The 19,114-nt window shown below is 32.9% G+C and overlaps 4 protein-coding genes and 1 non-coding gene across 6 annotated transcripts; 3 read left to right on the top strand and 2 right to left on the bottom strand.

Annotated features, from left to right (window-relative positions):
* The first annotated feature begins 607 nt into the window (after window positions 1-607).
* On the top strand, window positions 608-788 carry LOC112941595 (U12 minor spliceosomal RNA). The gene has a single exon (XR_003247017.1). It is a non-coding gene; the product is annotated as a U12 minor spliceosomal RNA (small nuclear RNA).
* A 2,182-nt stretch (window positions 789-2,970) lies between these two features.
* On the top strand, window positions 2,971-4,651 carry LOC101266225 (uncharacterized; the record flags this gene model as incomplete). Its single annotated transcript, XM_069298615.1, has 3 exons — window positions 2,971-3,048; window positions 3,856-3,961; window positions 4,288-4,651. Coding segments are annotated over 3 exons (348 nt in total), but the record flags the coding sequence as incomplete, so codon positions are not given.
* Window positions 4,652-5,849: 1,198 nt separating this feature from the next.
* On the bottom strand, window positions 5,850-10,225 carry DHAR1 (dehydroascorbate reductase 1). The gene is made up of 6 exons (NM_001247893.2): window positions 9,970-10,225; window positions 8,428-8,518; window positions 8,186-8,329; window positions 7,046-7,163; window positions 6,804-6,944; window positions 5,850-6,213 (listed from the first exon to the last, which is right to left on the bottom strand). Exons 1-6 carry the CDS (start codon window positions 10,025-10,027, stop codon window positions 6,133-6,135), a joined length of 633 nt encoding a protein of 210 aa, NP_001234822.2. The 5' UTR covers window positions 10,028-10,225; the 3' UTR covers window positions 5,850-6,132.
* Window positions 10,226-13,167: 2,942 nt separating this feature from the next.
* On the top strand, window positions 13,168-17,393 carry TRM18 (TONNEAU1 recruiting motif 18). 2 transcript variants are annotated; one of them, XM_004239720.5, is made up of 3 exons: window positions 13,168-13,687; window positions 14,984-16,364; window positions 16,444-17,393. In XM_004239720.5, exons 2-3 carry the CDS (start codon window positions 15,029-15,031, stop codon window positions 17,076-17,078), a joined length of 1,971 nt encoding a protein of 656 aa, XP_004239768.1. In that variant the 5' UTR covers window positions 13,168-13,687; window positions 14,984-15,028; the 3' UTR covers window positions 17,079-17,393. The 2 variants fall into 2 exon arrangements, with proteins under 2 accessions (XP_004239768.1, XP_010321368.1); XM_010323066.4 differs by lacking the exon at window positions 13,168-13,687 and adding an exon at window positions 13,721-14,653.
* Window positions 17,394-17,649: 256 nt separating this feature from the next.
* Window positions 17,650-19,026, bottom strand: LOC101256879 (dirigent protein 24). Its single transcript, XM_004239719.5, has one exon. It carries the CDS (start codon window positions 19,024-19,026, stop codon window positions 17,794-17,796), a length of 1,233 nt encoding a protein of 410 aa, XP_004239767.1. The 3' UTR covers window positions 17,650-17,793.
* Window positions 19,027-19,114: the final 88 nt, after the last annotated feature.

Here is a 19,114-nt window from a genome sequence, read left to right on the forward strand (position 1 = left end):
CAAAATCATAATATTGTACAGTTTGAAGGGGTGTGTTGGATATAGAGGGAAATACTTTTCAATTTCTCTACGATTGGTTCGTTTTAAAAGATATTTCTCTAAAAAAAGCAAGTTCATGATACGAAGAAAAAAGTGAAATAAGTTACGTATCTCACATTCAAACCCCTTCCCCACCATCATCCTCCACCCCCACACCCCTATTATTTATCAAACACCACAAAATAGGTAAGAAAATTACTTTTTTTTTTTGGTTTTACTACGTACCAAAAGTGCTATTGTTAAAAAATTATTTTTTGTAAGATAAATTTCCGCTACTATTCAAACAACAACATACCTATTGTGATCCTTCCTTCTTTCCACAAGTGAGGTCTGAGGAGAGTGATACGTACACAAACCTCACCCCTCCTATCTTTGTGGTGTTCTCGAAAGATCTTCCAAAAGAGATAACTACTCAAAATACACCAAGGAAGAAAAAAAAAACAATTCATTCACTTTCAATTCTAAAGAGAGAAAAAAACAAACAATCTAGATTCCCACATCGAAGATTGCAAATATTATGAGTGATACATGAGTATTATAAATACATAGCAAGTATGACTACTTTTAATTGCCTTAAACTAATGAGTAAGGAAAACAAAGCGGGCGGTGAGAGCCGGCCGCAGCGCATTTTATAATTAACACTTTTAGTGTTTAATTGTAGCGCAAGAATTTGTGGAGGGGTTATAGGCTGGCCAAGTGTTGACGCTGCCTACTTAGCAGAACTCACTTGTGCGGGCCTCCCAAAACCCACCCCTAATCCATAGTCTTAAAAATATTTTTATTATTTGGTTTAAAAATTGGTATTATCTATTTTGTTTATAAATAATTTATCACAAATTAAGATTATTTCAACCTGTGAAAATTAGAATTTGGTTTATAAATTGGTAAGTTTATATAGTAGGTTAATATTGTATATTGTTTTTGTTTAGATAGGGTATTAGAATGGTTAATTAGATGGTGTAATTTAGTATTGTTTTTGTTTTAGATAGGTTTAGAATGATATGTATACTCGAGATGGAAGGTTAGTAAGTAGTTTAGTATGAGATAAGATTTAAATATTAGAATGGATTCAATAGGTACTTTAGTATTGTCTTCGTTTAGATAGGTTTAGAATGATGTGGTAGGAGTTAATTTTAAAATGATAGGTTAGTAGGTAGTTTAGTATTGTTTTTGTTTAGATCGGTTTAAGACTATGTAATCGAGCTAATTAGATAGAATATGATGCGGATTTAGAGATAAAGAAGTCATTACGATTGTAGTATGGATGGTAGGTTAAAATAGGTAGCTTAGTATTGTTTTTGTTGAGATAGGTTTTAGACTATATGATCGAGTTAATTAGATAGAATATGATGCAGACACGGATTTAGAGATAAAAAAATTTATTAAGATTGTAGAAAGGATAGTAAGTTAATAGGTAGTTTGATATTATTTTTGTTGAGATAGGTTTAGACTGATGTGGTTGAGTGAATTAAAGATAGAATATGACGCGGACTTGAATTTAGAGATAAACAAGTTATTAAGGTTGTATGCCAGATGATAGGTTAGTAAATAGTTTAAGTATTGTTTTTCTTGATATTGCTTTAGACTGATGTGATCGAGTTAATTAAATAGAATATAATCTGGACATAGATTTAGAGATAAATAAGTTTTAAATCTGCTTCGATATGCTTTATTTGAATCGATGTTTTTCCAGAAATAGTCTATCTAACCTCCTACAAGACAAAATACTAAAATCAACATTCTATCTTTTTCCGTATCCCATTCTATAAAATTACACTAAACGAATATATATTATTGTAGAATCTCCTCTCGTGTCAAAAATAATTCGACAGTTTAATATTCATTACAACAAAACGAAAAAATTATTTCATTCTATTTAATATAATTTTCAATCGAACGAACGTAATTAAAATTTACTAGGCTTTAGCTCCGCCCCCGCGTCAAATCCATGTCCTTTGCTTCAATAGGACGGAAGTACCGTTCCCACGTGAACGGAGTTGTCCCATTGACAACTCAAATTTGGACATCTTTATTTTATGTCAAGTTAAAAATAATAGAAATAACACACATTTTCGGCTTCCTAGCATGTTATCGATCTTATTTTTTTATCACTTAGATATTATATTTTTATTTTTGCATAATTGATAATATTATTATTATTATTATGTAATTAGAAGATTAATTACAAATTTGAGATATGAAAACAATCTCTTGTAAAAATGTATATATAATAAATTTTTATAGTCTGATCTTTTTTCGAACTTCAATAATAACAACATATCTAGTGAATTTTTACTAAGTGGGGTCTATAAAAGATAGAGTACACACATACCTTATCATTACCACACATACTATTTCCGAAAGATCCTCGACTCAAGTGCATTAAATTCAAGAAAACGAAGAAGAAAACAATATATAAAACAACGTTAAAGCCTGCAAGAACAACAGTAATAAAACAGTGAAATCAAACCACAATAAACACCATAATAACAAGAACTACAAGGGTACGACGACGAATATTACGACAGACACTACTAAATATCCTAAACATTCGCAAGGCAAGACAACACTTCCACCTCTACTAACTTCCTACCCTATACGCGAACATTACGTAACAAAAGTTTAATGCATCGAACCGAACGTATCTACTTTTGAATTATTTGTCTACAGATGGACAAAATTATCAAGTGGAGGCTGCTGGCTTTGACAATTATAATCTTATAAAAGACAAAAAAATGGTCATTCACAAATCTCCTCTAATCCCCTCTCTACCAATTATCATTTATCTATCACATGGGATTCTTGGCCCTACAAAATACTATATTTCTCTTTTTTTTACACTATATAATATAATTAATCTTTTATCATAATAATATTTAATATCATACAATATAATATAATTCTTTATGCATTTGATCTCTCATATAATATTTTCTTCAACTTGCTTTTTGTGAAAGATTTGATACTAAACTTATCACGGGGGATTGCCCTGCTTCTTACATATACATGGTAACTAAAAGATTCATATTTTTGCTTATTTTTATATATATTTTTTTAATTATGATGTCTGAAATAGTTTGTGTGCATCTCAACTAATTTTACGTGATATTTGCTAAATGTTGTATAGATATCGGATAACTCTGTTCACTAACGCTTGGACAAATAGATAAAATATATCTAATATTTTTTTTATTTATGATCACTTAATCAATAATCACTAACTTCAAATTTTGATATTTTAATGAATTAGCAAGGGTCTTTTTCTTCTTCTTCTATTGATTCTATATTAGAAAGGTGATTGTAAGTTAAAAGCAACGATAAAGTTGTCTTTATATAACATATAGGTTATGAGTTTGAGCTATGCAATCAGCTACGAATGATTGCATCAGGTTAGGCTACCTACAACACACACCCTTGAATGCAAACCCTTTCTCGATCCTTTACAAACGCGGGATGCTTCATCCACCAGACTACGCTTTTTTCTTGATTTTGAATTTCAAAGGGAGTCTTGGAGCACATATATTGTCTCCATGTGAGTTCGGACCTATAGATCATGTGTCACAAGTTCGAGTTATGGAATCAGGTGATTGTGTCAAGGCAGGCTACCTAGTGCCTATGTTAAACCCCCTTGTGGTGTGGCCTGTTTTGAATCGTGCATGAACGTGGAACGCTTTGTATACCTTGATTTTGTATTTAAAAATTTGGGAACTTTATCTTTTTGGATTATTTTCCTTTTTTTTATATATTTATTATTATTATATTATTATTATTATTATTATTATTATTATGTACTAACCTAATTGTCCTTGATGTTAGGTGCAGCACCTGATAGAAAAGTGTCTAATTTTTCACATGACTAAAGAGGAATGCATAGAGGCACTTTCTAAGCATGCAAATATCAAATCAGTCATTACTATTACTGGTTAGTGTTTGTAATATTTCATCGAAATTAACTTATATACAAAGACAGTATACGGTTTTTGAATATATTTTAACCTGTTGTAACAAGTAACATGCGTTATTTTTCTCACTTATTATAGACGGTAGAGTATTTCTTGATAACCTGATAATATATTTAAAGTTAAAAGATGAATATTAACATAATGATGTTTGCTAATATGCATAATATTATTTTCTGATGAAGAACGTTCAACGGACAATCGTTCGATCTATGTAGCTACACCATTGCTAATATGGCATTTCATGTATACCTAATTGATCATGGTGATATTTATTTGTATTTTTCAGTATGGAATGAGTTAGAGAAAGAGAACAAGGAGTTTTTCGAGGCATACACTAAATCAAATAATAAAAATCGCGCAATAGAGGCAGAGGCAGAGGCGGAAGCAAGTACAATGATTCAAAATTTGTTGTTGGATCATGATCATACTAAAAAATCAGACATGGAATAACAAATAATCGTGTGTGTCGAATCCTCTAAAAGTTGTCTAATTTTAGATAATCTGATATGGATGCGACAATATTTTAGAGAGCGTTAGCAATATAGCTAGACAATAGTACTATGTGGTGTACTTTATTGAAATGTTCACTATACTATATATTATATATTTATATATGTATATATGCTAATTCAATCATGGCCATGTTGGAATCTTTTGTGTCCTCTATGAGGTGTTGCCTAATGAATTTGGGCCTCTAGTTGTCTTGTTTTGTTGTAACATAGAGTTCATGTGACATGTGTTTTTTTTGTTAGTTAGCTAATGGGGAGTTAACATAGTGGGGGCTACTTTGTTCATTTTCACATCTCAATCATGTACTTTTTTTTCCGGAAACGACCTCTCTATCTTTACGAGATAGTTTAAGGTCCATATTTACCTATTTCGTGAAATTTCACTAGCTATATTGTTGTTAATCATGCACATTTTTGGGATATGGACTTTATAATAGATATAATTCTGAATAAATTGACTAAACGTCTTACATTGATTCTCAATCTATTTATAACCCTTCATAAATCGGGTTCGGAACAATCCTCGCCTCACTCCCACTCTTTGATAGCTACGTACTAAGACGCTTCAAAAGAATGTTCACTACTTGCATTCACCTCAAGGGCTAATCCAATCTTACCCAAGATTTTTATTGGCAAAGTTTAAATTGAAACGATATGATCAATAATGATTCGTATCATCTAACCTAACTTGTTTGAAATTAACGCGTAAAATTGTCATTATAACTTAATAGTAAACGTGAAACGTCTTTGGAACTCATAGTAAGATAGGGGACGCGAATGGGGTGGTGGGTTAATTTTTTCACTCCACACTTATCTCACGAGAGATTAAAGTATTTTTGTATCAACAAGGTGTGCCCTAACGATCAATAAAAAGGATTGACTTGAGCAATTACTCGAGGTGCGTGCAAACTGACATGAACATCATTAAACAAGTGAAAAAGCTTCTCTAATATTCGAAACTTTTCAACACACTACATGTCCAATATTCTTTTCTCCTTGATCTCACTGTCTCTTTTTAACGGTCAATAACACACCTAAACTACACTTATATGGTGGGTTAAGATATCGATGTATGAAATTTACAAAAAAGTAATAGTTCCGATGTGTTTTTTTATAGCAAAAACTGAAGCAAAAGATCAACAACTAACACCTTGTTATAAATTCATTGAATGAGTGGATAGTCCATAAGATTGGTACATGAACAACCATTCATATTCACTATAGGTTACATGAACCTTTTTTGGATAAGAATGTATCTATGGTGAGCTTTGGAGTGATTTCTCACTCTATAAATAGGGTTGTTCATTCACTATTGTAATATAGACATATGAAAGTTATATACACTTGAATAAGAAGAAAATTCTCATTCTTCTATCTACTTCTCTTTATGATTATATTCTTATGGGCTTGATTTTATAACACACCTTACATTAACTAATAAAAGTTTCAGAAGATAACTTAGTTTATTAGACACAAACAGTACAAGGATTAATCGATACACAGACCAACGATGAACGTTTTTATTTAGATCATACTATATAGATCACGTTCATAAAGCTGCACTCGTCGAACTGCTAACTACTCGAGACAAAACATGATTATAGTTTCGAGTCAGTCATACGTTAAACCTTTGGAGCCCACCCTGCGATGACGTACTTCTCTTCAGCCTTGGTTTTCTGGAACGACTCTCGCTCGAAGAGCAGCTGTAGAAGGAGAACATAAAGGTGTCAACTTTTGTTCCAGTTTTTGCTTTTGTTTCAAAGAGTTGGAAGATATGACATATTTGGCATAAGCAAAGGACATAGAGAACCGAAAGCATATGCAATCGTAATATCAGAAGCTAAACATGAAAAACTTGGTTGTCTTCATAACAGAATTACACTATTAAGCCGAACTCCTCAGAAATGCCTCCGAGTGCATGTGGATCCTCCAAAAGTAGTGTATTATTGAAAAATCCGACACCAGTGCAGCAACATATCAACATAGGAAGAAGCAGCGAATCAACAAAGGTCAAGTTTCGTACCATACTCAAAAGATTTACACTTTGGCCCTTTTATTCGAGAACAGGCCAGGACAGTGAAAAGTCAAGTTGATTTATATATTATACTAGTAGTTCAAGAAGAAAAATATAAAAGGTAGCTGCCGAGAGCTGTTTGAATTGTCGAGACATTTTGACACACCGGTAAGACATAAACAAACTATTCCAGCACAAAGAATGTTCTCAACACTGACAGATAAAGCAGATACCAACCATGCACGCATACAAGGACACGGTGAGAAACAGAGTGCATACCTTCATGTAGTTACGCACATGACTCAAGCTTTCAGGCACACTCCACTTCTTGAAGTGTCCAAGAGCCACCTCGAGATGGTACAGTTTTGGAGCCAAGCTCATATCAACTGAACAAACATTCTGCCCATTGATATATGGTCCCTGACGAAATTCACAGCCAATAGAAATTAAGATCATCGTAAAAACTAGAGACGCATACTTTATGTTAAACATATCAGACAGTTCAATGTAAAACAGCATACATGAGCCTTGAGATGCTCTTCCAAAGCCTTTAGTTCATCAAGGAGAGCCTGCTCAGTACTGTCACTAGAATCCTTGCTCTTCAGAAATGAGACGAAGGTAGGAAATATTTTCGAGCCCCTGCAATCCCAAACAAGTTACAGATGATATTCCACCCGTCAACTACCATGATTAATCATACAAACACATTTAGAGACAATCGTCTAAAAGGAAACACTGGATAGATAAACTAAGTGATTACTATGTTCCATATTGAATGTCCAATTCGACTTGGCATATTAAGAGTTGAGAATCTAAAGGTGAACATATGAAGCACAGCGGTAACCTTTTTGCTTCTCCAAACAAGTAAGAGAAATGTTGTATTCAGTACCCGAAGATTAAAATACAAGAGGTGTTGTTTGGTTTAAAAGTTCGAAAAGAGTTTCCGCAGAACTACCTTTAGATTGTTATAAGAACTGCTTTCAACAAAATGCCAAGAAAGACAGATTTTCTTCGAAATTTTAAACCAAATCTCGTCTAAGACATTTGAGATATAAGATTAAATCAAAATATGTAAATTCAATTTGGAACGCAGGAAGTTAAGTGTTTTTGCTTGATCTTAAGAAAATCAAGCCACAAAAGTGAAGAGAACTATCACAAAACTTCATCTAAATGTAGCTTGCAGAAACCTAAGACGAATTCACAAATCACTTCCCTCCAAGGAATACAGAACAAAAGGTTGGGGAAGTACAACAAAGAAACCTTTCCAGAGAATTTTGAAGAAAAAATGCCATGTGAAAGTAATTGGAAATAGCAACTCTGTAAAACGCTTCCACTTTTGATTTTTATAAGGAGTTCAAAACAAAGAAAGCGTAAAAAATGTATCTTGCTTCTTTTATTTTAATAACTTTTGCTACACTAAAATCTAAAGCAAATACCAAGATGCAGCCAATAAAACATCCAGAGAAATAAAGCACCCAAGGGTGTGACTTAGTGGTCAATGAAGTAGGTTGAGAACCATGACGTCTCAGTAGAGAGTAAAACACTAAATGATTTCTTCCCATTTGTCCTTGTCCAGGTTGCTGGTATCCAGTGGACTTAGTCGAGGTCTAGAGAAATGTGGCCAAAACAGAAACTTATTTGAAGTAGGGAAGAAAACATACACAGAGGCAAATTCAGGGGGAGCAATGAGAGAGGGATTTGGGTATTTCTCTTCAATAATCCCAACAATGACATCAGAATCTGGGATCCATTTGTCACCAAAATTGATCACGGGAACTTTCCCTTCAGGGTTCACCTCCAAGAACCTAAAATCGCAACCCGAAAACAAAATTTTCAGTTTCAGAATGAAAAAAAAAAGTTACCTTTGGGACAAAAAAGAAAGTACTTTTTTCTTCAGATTTACCATTTGGGCTTGTCACTAACATTGATCAAGTGCTTCTTGTAAGTCACTTTCTTTTCCTCCAATGTCAGAAGTACCCTTTGGCTAAATGGACCTTAATATAACAAAAACATCAAAAAAATCAGAAAAAATGAACCTAAACCCATGAAAATTTGCAAAACACTCTCACACTGTCACATAATACAAACTAAAACAACGGTATATTTATTGAGAGAGCAAGATTACAGTCTCAGAAGTACCCCTTTGGGTAAATGGACCTTAAATTCAATAAACCACTACTAATTAAGAACAAATGAAACCAAGCCCATGAAAACTTGCCCAGAACTAACAACTAACACACACAAACTAAAACAATGGTATAAATCTTAGAGAGTAAGAAATAACATTCTCAGAAGTACCCTTAGACTATACATGGACCAGAGATCAATAAACCATCACAAATTCAGAAAAATCTACACCAACCCATGAAAATTTTGCCCCAAAAACAACACAGATACACAAAAACAAAGGTATAACTCATAGTGAGCAAGAAATTTACAGTCTTTATAAATACACTTTAGCTAAATGTACCTTAAAATCAAGAAACCACCACAAACTCAGAAAAATTCAAACCAACTCATGAAAATTTGCCCCAAAAGACAGACACACAAAATCAAAGGTTTAAATTTTAATGAGCAGGAAATTTACAGTCTTTATAGATACCCTTCATCTATATGTACCTCAAAATCAAGAAACCATCACAAACTCTGAAAAATCCAAACCAACACATGAAAATTTGCCCCAAAAGTAACACAGACACACAAAAACAAAGGTATAAATCTTAATGAGCAGGAAATTTACAGTCTTTATAGATACCCTTTATCTAAATGTACCTCAAAATCAAGAAACCATCACAAACTCTGGAAAATCCAAACCAACACATGAAAATTTGCCCCAAAAATAACACAGACACACAAAAACAAAAGGTATAAATCTTAGTGAGCAAGAAATTTACAGTCTTTATAGATTCCCTTTATCTAAATGTACCTCAAAATCAAGCAAATTCAGAAAAATCCAAACCAACCATGAAAATTTGCACACAGACACACAAAAACAAAGGTATAAATCATAGTGAGCAAGAAATTTACAGTCTTTATAGATTCCCTTTATCTAAATGTACCTCAAAATCAAGCAAATTCAGAAAAATCCAAACCAACCATGAAAATTTGCACACAGACACACAAAAACAAAGGTATAAATCTTAGTGAGCAAGAAATTTACAGTCTTTATAGATACCCTTTATCTAAATGTACCTCAAAATCAAGCAAATTCAGAAAAATCCAAACCAACCATGAAAATTTGCACACACACACACAAAAACAAAGGTATAAATCTTAGTTAGCAAGAAATTTACAGTCTTTATAGATACCCTTTATCTAAATTCACCTCAAAATCAAGAAACCACCAAAATTCAGAAAAAATCAAACCACCCCATGAAAATTTACCCCAAAAACAACTCATACACAAAAGGGTATGCATATAATCTCAAAGGGTGTTAGAAATTACAGTCTCCAAGGACATCAGGGGCACCCACAGCAGCCTTGACACAAACTTCAACAACCATGATTGATGAACAGAGAGAATTCTGAAGAAGATAACTCACAAATTGAGTGTGTTCTTTGTGTGAGAAGTGTACAATAATATAGTGTCCTATCTAAAAAGCATTTTCCACATGTCCAATTCTCTAATGCTTACAAAATAGGTAATTTTCAAATTTTCAAAGAATTTGAAAAACAATAAAAACAACACATTCATAGATTTTACGTATAAAATATGTCATATTCTTTAATTATACGTATTACTTTAAATAGCAAATACTTGAAGTTCTCGATTTATTCAAGGGAGTGTATATAATTAAATAAAATGAAATGTTTTTATATAGAAATAATAGACGAATAGAATTTAATTATCACACGCAGATTAATAAATTTGAATTAAAAGTATTAAGCAGAACACACTTTATTTAGTTTGAATTTAAATAAAAGTATTTTAACAAATTTAAGAAGAATGATTATGTATTAAAACATTATTGTATTGTTACAACAATCATCAATAATTACTATTGTTAACCATCAATATATATCACTAATTATAATTATTGGTTATCATTATCACTATCAATTATAATTGTTATTAATTGTTCAATATTATCGACTATTATCGTTATTAATCATTTTATACTGATGATATTATTTACCACTCTAATCGATTTTTACCACTCTAATCGATTTTTACCACCGCCATATTTAATTACACCATCACTAATTATTATATAAATTATTTATTTATATAATTAAGAAATGTCTATATTTCATATTTATTAATTTTTTTGACATAGATTATGTTTTATACTTAAAAAAATGAGTTATTTTGAATAGCATTTAGATTTTAGTATAATATTTTAATGATATTAAATTCAATCATCTTAAATCTTATAATATCTAAATGTACATTTAATTTCATATGCCTTACTATTAAAAGAAAAATAGTACCAAAACATAATTATATAAGAAATTCTTTTTGTTCAAATTTATGTCAAATATTAATTAATTTGATTTTCATGCTTTAAATTAATAATCTAAATATTTTGATAGAGAGGAAGTAATTGTTTTTCTTTTGGCTAGTCATTTTCTAGGCATTTAAAGATTTCTTAATGAAATTAAAATCTATTCACATTTTTGTGATTGAGATTTATTTTCAAAATAAATTAAATTGATTTTGGACATTGGAATAACTTTATATCATGAAAAAGATTTTATTGGAAAAACTTTTAAAAGTATGATTATGATGTGACATAATTGATGTCTGAAAAAAAGCTTTTTTTTAAAAAAAAAAAGTAAAAATAAATAAAATAGAGAGAAATATTCCCATTATTTAGTTGATGCTAAAGAAAAAGAAAAAGTTTGAAAATGATTATTCCAAACTTTTCTTTTTTTCCTTTTGGATTTTTAGACAAATAATTTATTAAATTTATTATTTACTTTTCTTAATTAGTTTACATAAATTATGGAGTATGTGATTAGACATATATTAGGCATGAATTATACTATTTTTAGTCTAAGTGATTAGGTGAATACAAAAATTAAATATTAAGGTAGTTCAATGTTGATAAGTAATGAACATCATCTATTTTTCTTATTAATATTATATTAATTATTATTCTTTTACTATCTTAATTTTGATCTTATTAATTATCGTCTTTTTTTTAAAACAACATTACTATTTATTATCGTTGTTGTTTTCTCTTTGCTATAAAATTTATTTTAATACGCTTTATTATTTCAGCCAAAAATTTATTTAAAAAATGATATTTTTATCTTTACAAAATTATAATACGATGCATCGTAACTCCATATATTCCAAATGCATTAATGTCTAGAATTAATATTCTCCATTATTTATTTATTTTATTTAGGGAAAGAAAAACTATATATACATTATTTGCTGCAATTTTTTGGGATAGGAAGAATCATATACCAAATTATGAAAGTTGTAAGATGCTTGTATAGAACCAAATTCCATTTGAATTGGAATAAAGTTATTCAAAAATATTTGTCTAAAAAAAAATAAAAAAGTATTTTTCAAAAATTGTGAACGATCGATGTTAAAATAAAATAGCTTCGCTAATATATTCAATATTTATGTTAGTAATATGACGAGAGATTATTTCTCTCTAAACAAAAGGATAAAAATCTTTTATACTGCATCTAGATTAAAAGGATGTAATGAGATTTTTCTCTTTTTTTTTTCCAAAATCAAAGTATTTTTCAAAAATCAAATATATTAGAAACATTTATATGTTTTTTTTAGTTCAACTTTTATTTTTGATAAGGACTTGCTAGTAATAATTTTAGCAATCTTAGTGATAGGTGGCTTGGATAATAGCGGAGTATACATTTTTGTTTAAAGATATTTTTGTATATGAAGAAGTGAACACATTAAATAGTCGAAAGAAGTTTTACACTCACGTATATATAGTTTTAATTATATGTAAACGGTGTTATTTTCAATTCAAATAAACCTTGACTATAAGTTGGCTCCGCCTTAGGGCTAGGATGTTTCTTAGGAGAGGGGACGGTGTGTCCCTTGCCTCGTAAATTAGTACTTTTATAACGTGATTCACGTGTTGTGTTTTGGAGGATTTACGTTTTTTTATAGGAATGATAATGTTGTCAATCACATTTACTATTTTTACGATCTATATGTATACTCGTAGAAATGCTAACTCAATAGCTAATAAATTAGTTATTTTAATTTTTTTTATAAAAATCTCAATGTTAAATGATCTGACGTTAAAATAACACTTCTTTTTGAAGTCAATTTTTTTAAATCTTCAATTTTTTCAAAGGGTTTACACATGTCAAAGTGAATTTAGACATGGTAATCAATATCATTTACATTTCCAAAATTGTAAAAAAATTAAATATAATTTTATCTTAATTATATAAAATTGATAAATATTCATTCATTCACATTATTCGTCCAATATAAATTTTACGCGATTCATAATAAATAACGATTGACCTAAAAACTTTTACCGCAATATTTATATTAACCAATATTTAACCTCAAATCTTTACATGTAATATCGAAATAAATAATTAATATTGAATGTAAAATTAAAAAATAATTTAGAAAAAATATTTAAATAATATTTTCCTATTTTTTTACATAGTAAAAAAAAACAAAAAGATATTCATAATTGTTAATGATTGGAACATTTGACCAACCAAAATTTTGGCGCAATTTTTTTTTTTTTGCCGACCACCGTAACGGCGGCGGCCTGTTGACACCAAATTTTCGTCAATCGAAACCCTAAATAAATAAATAAAATTATTATTTATAGTAAGCTTATAATAATATAGCAGTTTTCTTATTTAGTATTTAATTAAAATTAATTAATCATTTCCAGCTATTCTTCTTCATCACTCCATTATTTTCAGGCAATTTTTTTCATACACAAATCCACAAAAAGCTCAAATTTTTTTTATATATTTGTTTCTTGGGATTTGATCTTCTTGATTTTTCCAGTTTTTTTGGAGGTGGGGTTGTTTTTTTCTTGCTTAAATTTCAATTTTTAATCAATTTTGGTTATGATTAGTTTATGAAAAGTATTATGGATTAAAAAAATATTTTGATGGCTGCTGTTATTATATTGATATTATCAATTTTATTGGGTTTATCATCATTAGTTACAAGGAGGAGGAGACCATCTTCAATAAAGGTAGAATCTTTAGTTTATGGTTTTTTGATATTTTTGGATTTTTTATGATTCTTGATTTGTTTTGGGTTTTTGTCACTATGTTGTGTTGTGGGTCTGTAAGTTATTGTGTGAAATGAGTTAGTTTGGATTTTTGTTAGTTATAGTAGTTGTTAGGATTGATGATGATATGATATGAGCTTAAATGAAAAAATCGGAATTCATATAGCTGATTCGAACTTGTTTGGGGTTGTTGTTGTATAGTAATTGTGAGAATTCCAGCTATGTGAGGTTTTATAAACATAGTTTACTTTTTAGTTCAAATAAAGGAAGATAGTTGTGTTAGGACAAATATATACACAAGATTGAGGCAAAGTTGAGTCTTCTGAGTATACAGAAAATTGGTATAACTGATCTCAACTAGTTTGGTATTCAGGCTTATTTGATTGAGAGTGATGATAGGGAATGATTGTGTTGGGTTTTGAGTTGACTTTTGTGTTGTGGCTAATGATAGTAATTTGATGTCTTTTATGATGGCTTACTGTTGGACTTTCTCAGTGTTGGGGTTTGTACTTTATTGATAATGATAATGTTTAATAAATATGGTCTGCTGCTTTTTAGCTTTGAGAGAACAATATTTGACTATGTATCTCTAATTGCATTTACACGTATGAGTGGTGACATTTGAAGGTATACTATGTTTCATTCTTTGGCTAATGAAGCAAAGAACATGTATTTTCCACGTCATGTGATCTTTTCTCGTTAGCAATCGAAGGAAGGGGTAGATCATGTTCTATTTTTCCAAATCTTTCAAGATCCACATCTGTGTGATTTAGATGAACTAAGCCCCCCTTCTTTTCTTGGCAGTTATCATACTGATACAAATTTGCTGTCTGTGTTGTCTCGAACATGGTGTGAATGATGTTCTGCACTTCTCTAGTTTAAGTTTTAAATGCTGTCAATGGATATTGCTTGCTTGGGTGATTAAATGTAAGTCATGCTAGATTCGCTATAAACGCCACTCTGAAAGGCATATGGTTTCTAGAGCTTTGATCTTTGAATTTTTTCATTGGATTGTTTGTTTTGTGCGGAGGGATGTAGCCATTTGTGTGCAAGAACTAAGAACTTTCATTAATGTGTCTTTGCTTATTTTAAAATGCTTCTGTTATCGAAGGCATTATCTTATTGCATCAGAGAACAGTAATAAGTTCCTAACAACATTCAATGTGATTTTGGAAAACATGATTTGTATCTATTTTGCTCTTGTAGACATAATTGTTGATCTGGAAAACTAACAAAATTCTCGTCATGTCTGCACAGTGCCTGGTTTAATCAACCAGACTGGTTAAGGAGTTGTTGAAACAGATGGAAGGGAAGCAGCACACACCAAGTGTTATAGCAAGGCTGATGAGCCTTGACGAGCTTCCACCTCGGCAGCACCTCCCTGTTAAGAGAAGGAGAGTACTCTCTCAGAACTATCTCCAGAAAATGGCTTCTATAGGTTTGCGAGAGAAGAGTTCATTTTCTGTTGGCCTCTCCCGTGGAATAAGCACTCAGAAGCATCAAATAGTTAAAGATGTATCTGCAGCCAAGTTGAAGATGCGGAAATATACTAATTCGAGTGTTACTCCAATAAAGGAGAAACATTCTTATCTTATGGACTTCGAAGGCACCTCAGAAAGTTTACTTTCAACCAAGCATTTGCGTGATCTACAGGCTTATAAACCCTATTGCCATCCAGTTCACTCAGCTGTCGCTAAATCGATATGCAAGATGTCTGCTAAGGCTACCGCTAAAGAAAAGAATTTGAGATCTCTTCACACACTTGAGATTGGTTCACCTAAGGATGACATTGGAGAATGTTCTATTCATCACTTGAAGAAAATAAACTTTCAGCTTGATCCAAATGAAAACATGCCTCATCCGTCTACAAGAGTTATTGTGGTCAAACCTAGTTCTGGAAAGTATCGTAAAACCAATCATCAGTCAGTTTCTCTTAGGCATGGTTTGCAGTCCGTTCCCGTTGATCTGAAGTACAAGAAATTCGCCGAACATGAAAATGGGGCAGTACATAATGAGAGACCAGGAAGAGCAGAAAGCATCAGTGACACTTTTCTGAAGGCCGAGGCTCTAAAGCTGCCTTCTTCAAAATTATTTAGTACACAAAGAAAAGATAATACACTAAATTTCTTTTCAAAGAGATCTTCTTTTTCGAAAGAAGTCAAGAAGCAAACCATTGAAAAATGGAAGCTGATGAATGGTCTTCAAGAAGTTGAAACAACTTGTAGAAGCCAAAATCTTGGAGAAATGCTTGCTACGGATGACTTAGAAACTAGGCCTCAATTTTTGGACTCCAAGCGTGACTCGCAAAGGTTTTGCAGTTCATCCAGTGTGAACACTCAGAACTCAGGCTCGTGCAGCAAGGATTCGCTAGTTCCAAATCATTCTGCTGGTTCTAGGATAGCCTCTGGAAGTTCTGAAGGTATGATCGGCCATAAAGCTTCTCTATATGGCTGGTGTCCAAGGCAGAAAGTAGCTGGTGCTGAGAAACATTCCAAGTCCATGAACCAAAAACAGAAAGATAATATGGAATATAGAGACTTGAACTTGAAAGAAACCGATCAGCGTAGTCCAAATTCAGTTCTGGAGCCACCTTTCCAGGAAGAGGAACCCTATACCTCTGCGTTCCACGGCTTATGTAGTAAGTAAACACAAACCTTTGTTAACTATTTCTCAATAAATTTCATCCGATCTTATTTTTGTATTTCTAAACTTGTAAGGTGTAGCACGGCAACTTCAGTTTCTTGAGACCAACTCTGAGGAAACATATTCAGAAGGATCTGAAATGGGTGTCTCAACTGATGGAGACTCCGAGACTGGGTCTCCAGATCTCCTTCAAGATAGTGAAAACATTTTGAAAGACTTCAAAACTGCAGATGGCCGGGACTTCTCCTACCTAGTTGATGTTTTAGATGAAGCCAGTTTGCACGGCATAAACCTAGGAATGTGTTTTGAGACATGGCATTCTCTGGAATATCCCGTGAATCCCTCAGTGTTTGACTTGTTAGAGAAGAAATACGGGAAACAAACATCTTGGCTAAAATCAGAGAGGAAACTGCTGTTTGACCACATAAATTCAGGGCTAAGTGAGATTTTGCATTCATTTCTGGAGATCTACATAATGGGAAAATCTTTTAAGAGAAGGTGTTGTTCTACAATGAGGAGAACTGATATTGAAGAAGAACTGTGGAGGATGCTGGTTAGTCATGAAAATGAAATACGCAAGGACTTGTCTGGGAAGGCAATTGGAAATGAAACCAAATGGTTGCAGGTCGAGGAGGAAATTGGTAGCATATGCAGAGAAATAGAGAAATATTTGTTGGAGGAGCTAGCTGCAGAATTAGCTTCGCATTGAGAGTGTATAAAATGGGATTTGGCTGCTAAGTTTTCCTTCTACTTCCCTCCTCAAGTTACTGGGAATAGATATAGTTTTTTTTCAACAGCATTTTTGATCTGAAAGTATAGGATGTTGTGTAGAAAATCTGAAAGACGTGGCACTGTTTATTCTTATATTCATTTAGACATGGTGTGCAGTTCTTGAAGGATCATTTTTTCTATAGATTATCACCCATGCTTATGCATGAAGATACATGTAGAAAGATTTGGTGTAAACAACTAAATATCAATACTATTGATATATTTTTGAAGGCTGAGAGCCAGAAGTTAAAAAGGAGTTATCGTTGCGCAGGTGTTTGTGCTATTAATTCTTGCTTTCAGTTTACTATTTAAGGGAATCTTTCTTTAAATAATGCTACAAACTACTTTTCCCTTGTGCCTGTTTTTCCTTCTACAGCTGTATTGGTGGAAAAAGCTTCCAGGTATAAGATTTTGGTAGGTCTTTCATTTTATTAGATATCTTTTCATATACACTGTTTAGTGTTTCATGATGTGTGATGGAAAAATGAAACTCCCAAGTTGAATACACATTTTTGTACTGAGTAAAAGAGGTCTGATATAGATCATAATATCACCAGTACATATAACAATTCAATTACATGCTTCAAAGTACGAAATATAAAGATTCAGAAATATAGCAAACATGTTGAATTAATATCTAGGGGACATGCTGTTTAAGGGGTGATGTAGACGGTAAAGTGGGTAATTGTCTCCAGTCCATCAGTTGTATGTTGGTCCACGTGAGGAAGAGTTTCGATGGTGGCAAATCCTTTAGCATTCTCATACTTGCCAGTCCCTCCTATGATGGCAATGTGAGAAATTGGTGTGGCTGTCCTGTGAATTCCGAAGAAACTAATAGTATCATCAACTTCATGATTATGTTCTCCATGGAAAAGTGTTGTCAAGGCTAAAGTGTGGCTGGTGCCATCTGAAGAACTTGTCAGGTAAAATCCTTGTGCCCTCCCGAGTACAGATGATCCAAGCTCATGCCCCTCTGTCAATTCATTGTCAACGACAGTAATAGAGCCAAACATGAGCTGCTGAAGCGATAAACCAGAAGGAAGCTGCCCGGCTGTTACAAAAGGTTGGGTATCATCACCAGTAACTACATCGTTGTTTCCGCTGTTTTGCAGGACAGTGTTAGCTTGTTGCTGACCGTTAAGGCCTGCAAGGAATGGATAATTGTTGTTGTTGACGATGTTGTTGATGTTGTTCAAAGAAACTCCTCCATTGATTGGGAAGATTTGATTGTTGAGCTTGGAGAAAGGCAGATTGTTGGCATCGGAAGTAGCTACAATTCCAGTGACCACTCTTCCTGAAGGAAGCGAACCACCAAGAATGTCATGCATGAAAAAGGAGAATGTGGGGTGTTCAAGGATGGGACTTTCTACTTTGGCGCCTGAGGTAGCAGCTCCTGTGGTCCCACCTGGGGCTGCAGTGGCGACTCCTGGTGTTTTGGTGACAGGGGCAGTTACTGGTGCTGCATCAGCAACAGGGGCAGTTACTGGTGCTGCATCAGCAACAGGGGCTGCTCCATTATCTGTTAAGTCAGCAGGCGGAGTCGCTGACGCAGCAGGGGCGATGACAGGGACTGAATCTGGCTCGGGGTCAGCTGGTAAAACTGCTGGAGGAGCCACTGTGTCTGCAGGGATGGAAGGATCAGCTACTGGTGCCACATCAGAATCAGGAGCGGTGACAGTAGCTGGTAATTGGTTACTCGGCAATGTGGTAGCTGGGGCAACCACAGGAGCCACAACAGGCTCATCAATTTCTGACGACGCATCTGCCACTTGGCTCACTTCATCAAGGATTCTTGCTGAACTGGCACAGTCAAAGGTGAGGACTAGCAGAAAAATGCAGATTGTGGCTTGGAGTGTTTTCGAGGTGAGTTGGGAAACTTTCGCCATCTTTTCTTAAAAGCAGTGCTAGAGTGAGATATTGAAGGCAAATGAAGTTGAGTAGATGCTTAACTGATGAGGAAAGACTTGATCCTCA

The sequence above is a fragment of the Solanum lycopersicum genome, chromosome 5, assembly GCF_036512215.1.
Source record: "Solanum lycopersicum chromosome 5, SLM_r2.1".
NCBI classification, from domain to species: Eukaryota; Viridiplantae; Streptophyta; class Magnoliopsida; order Solanales; family Solanaceae; genus Solanum; species Solanum lycopersicum.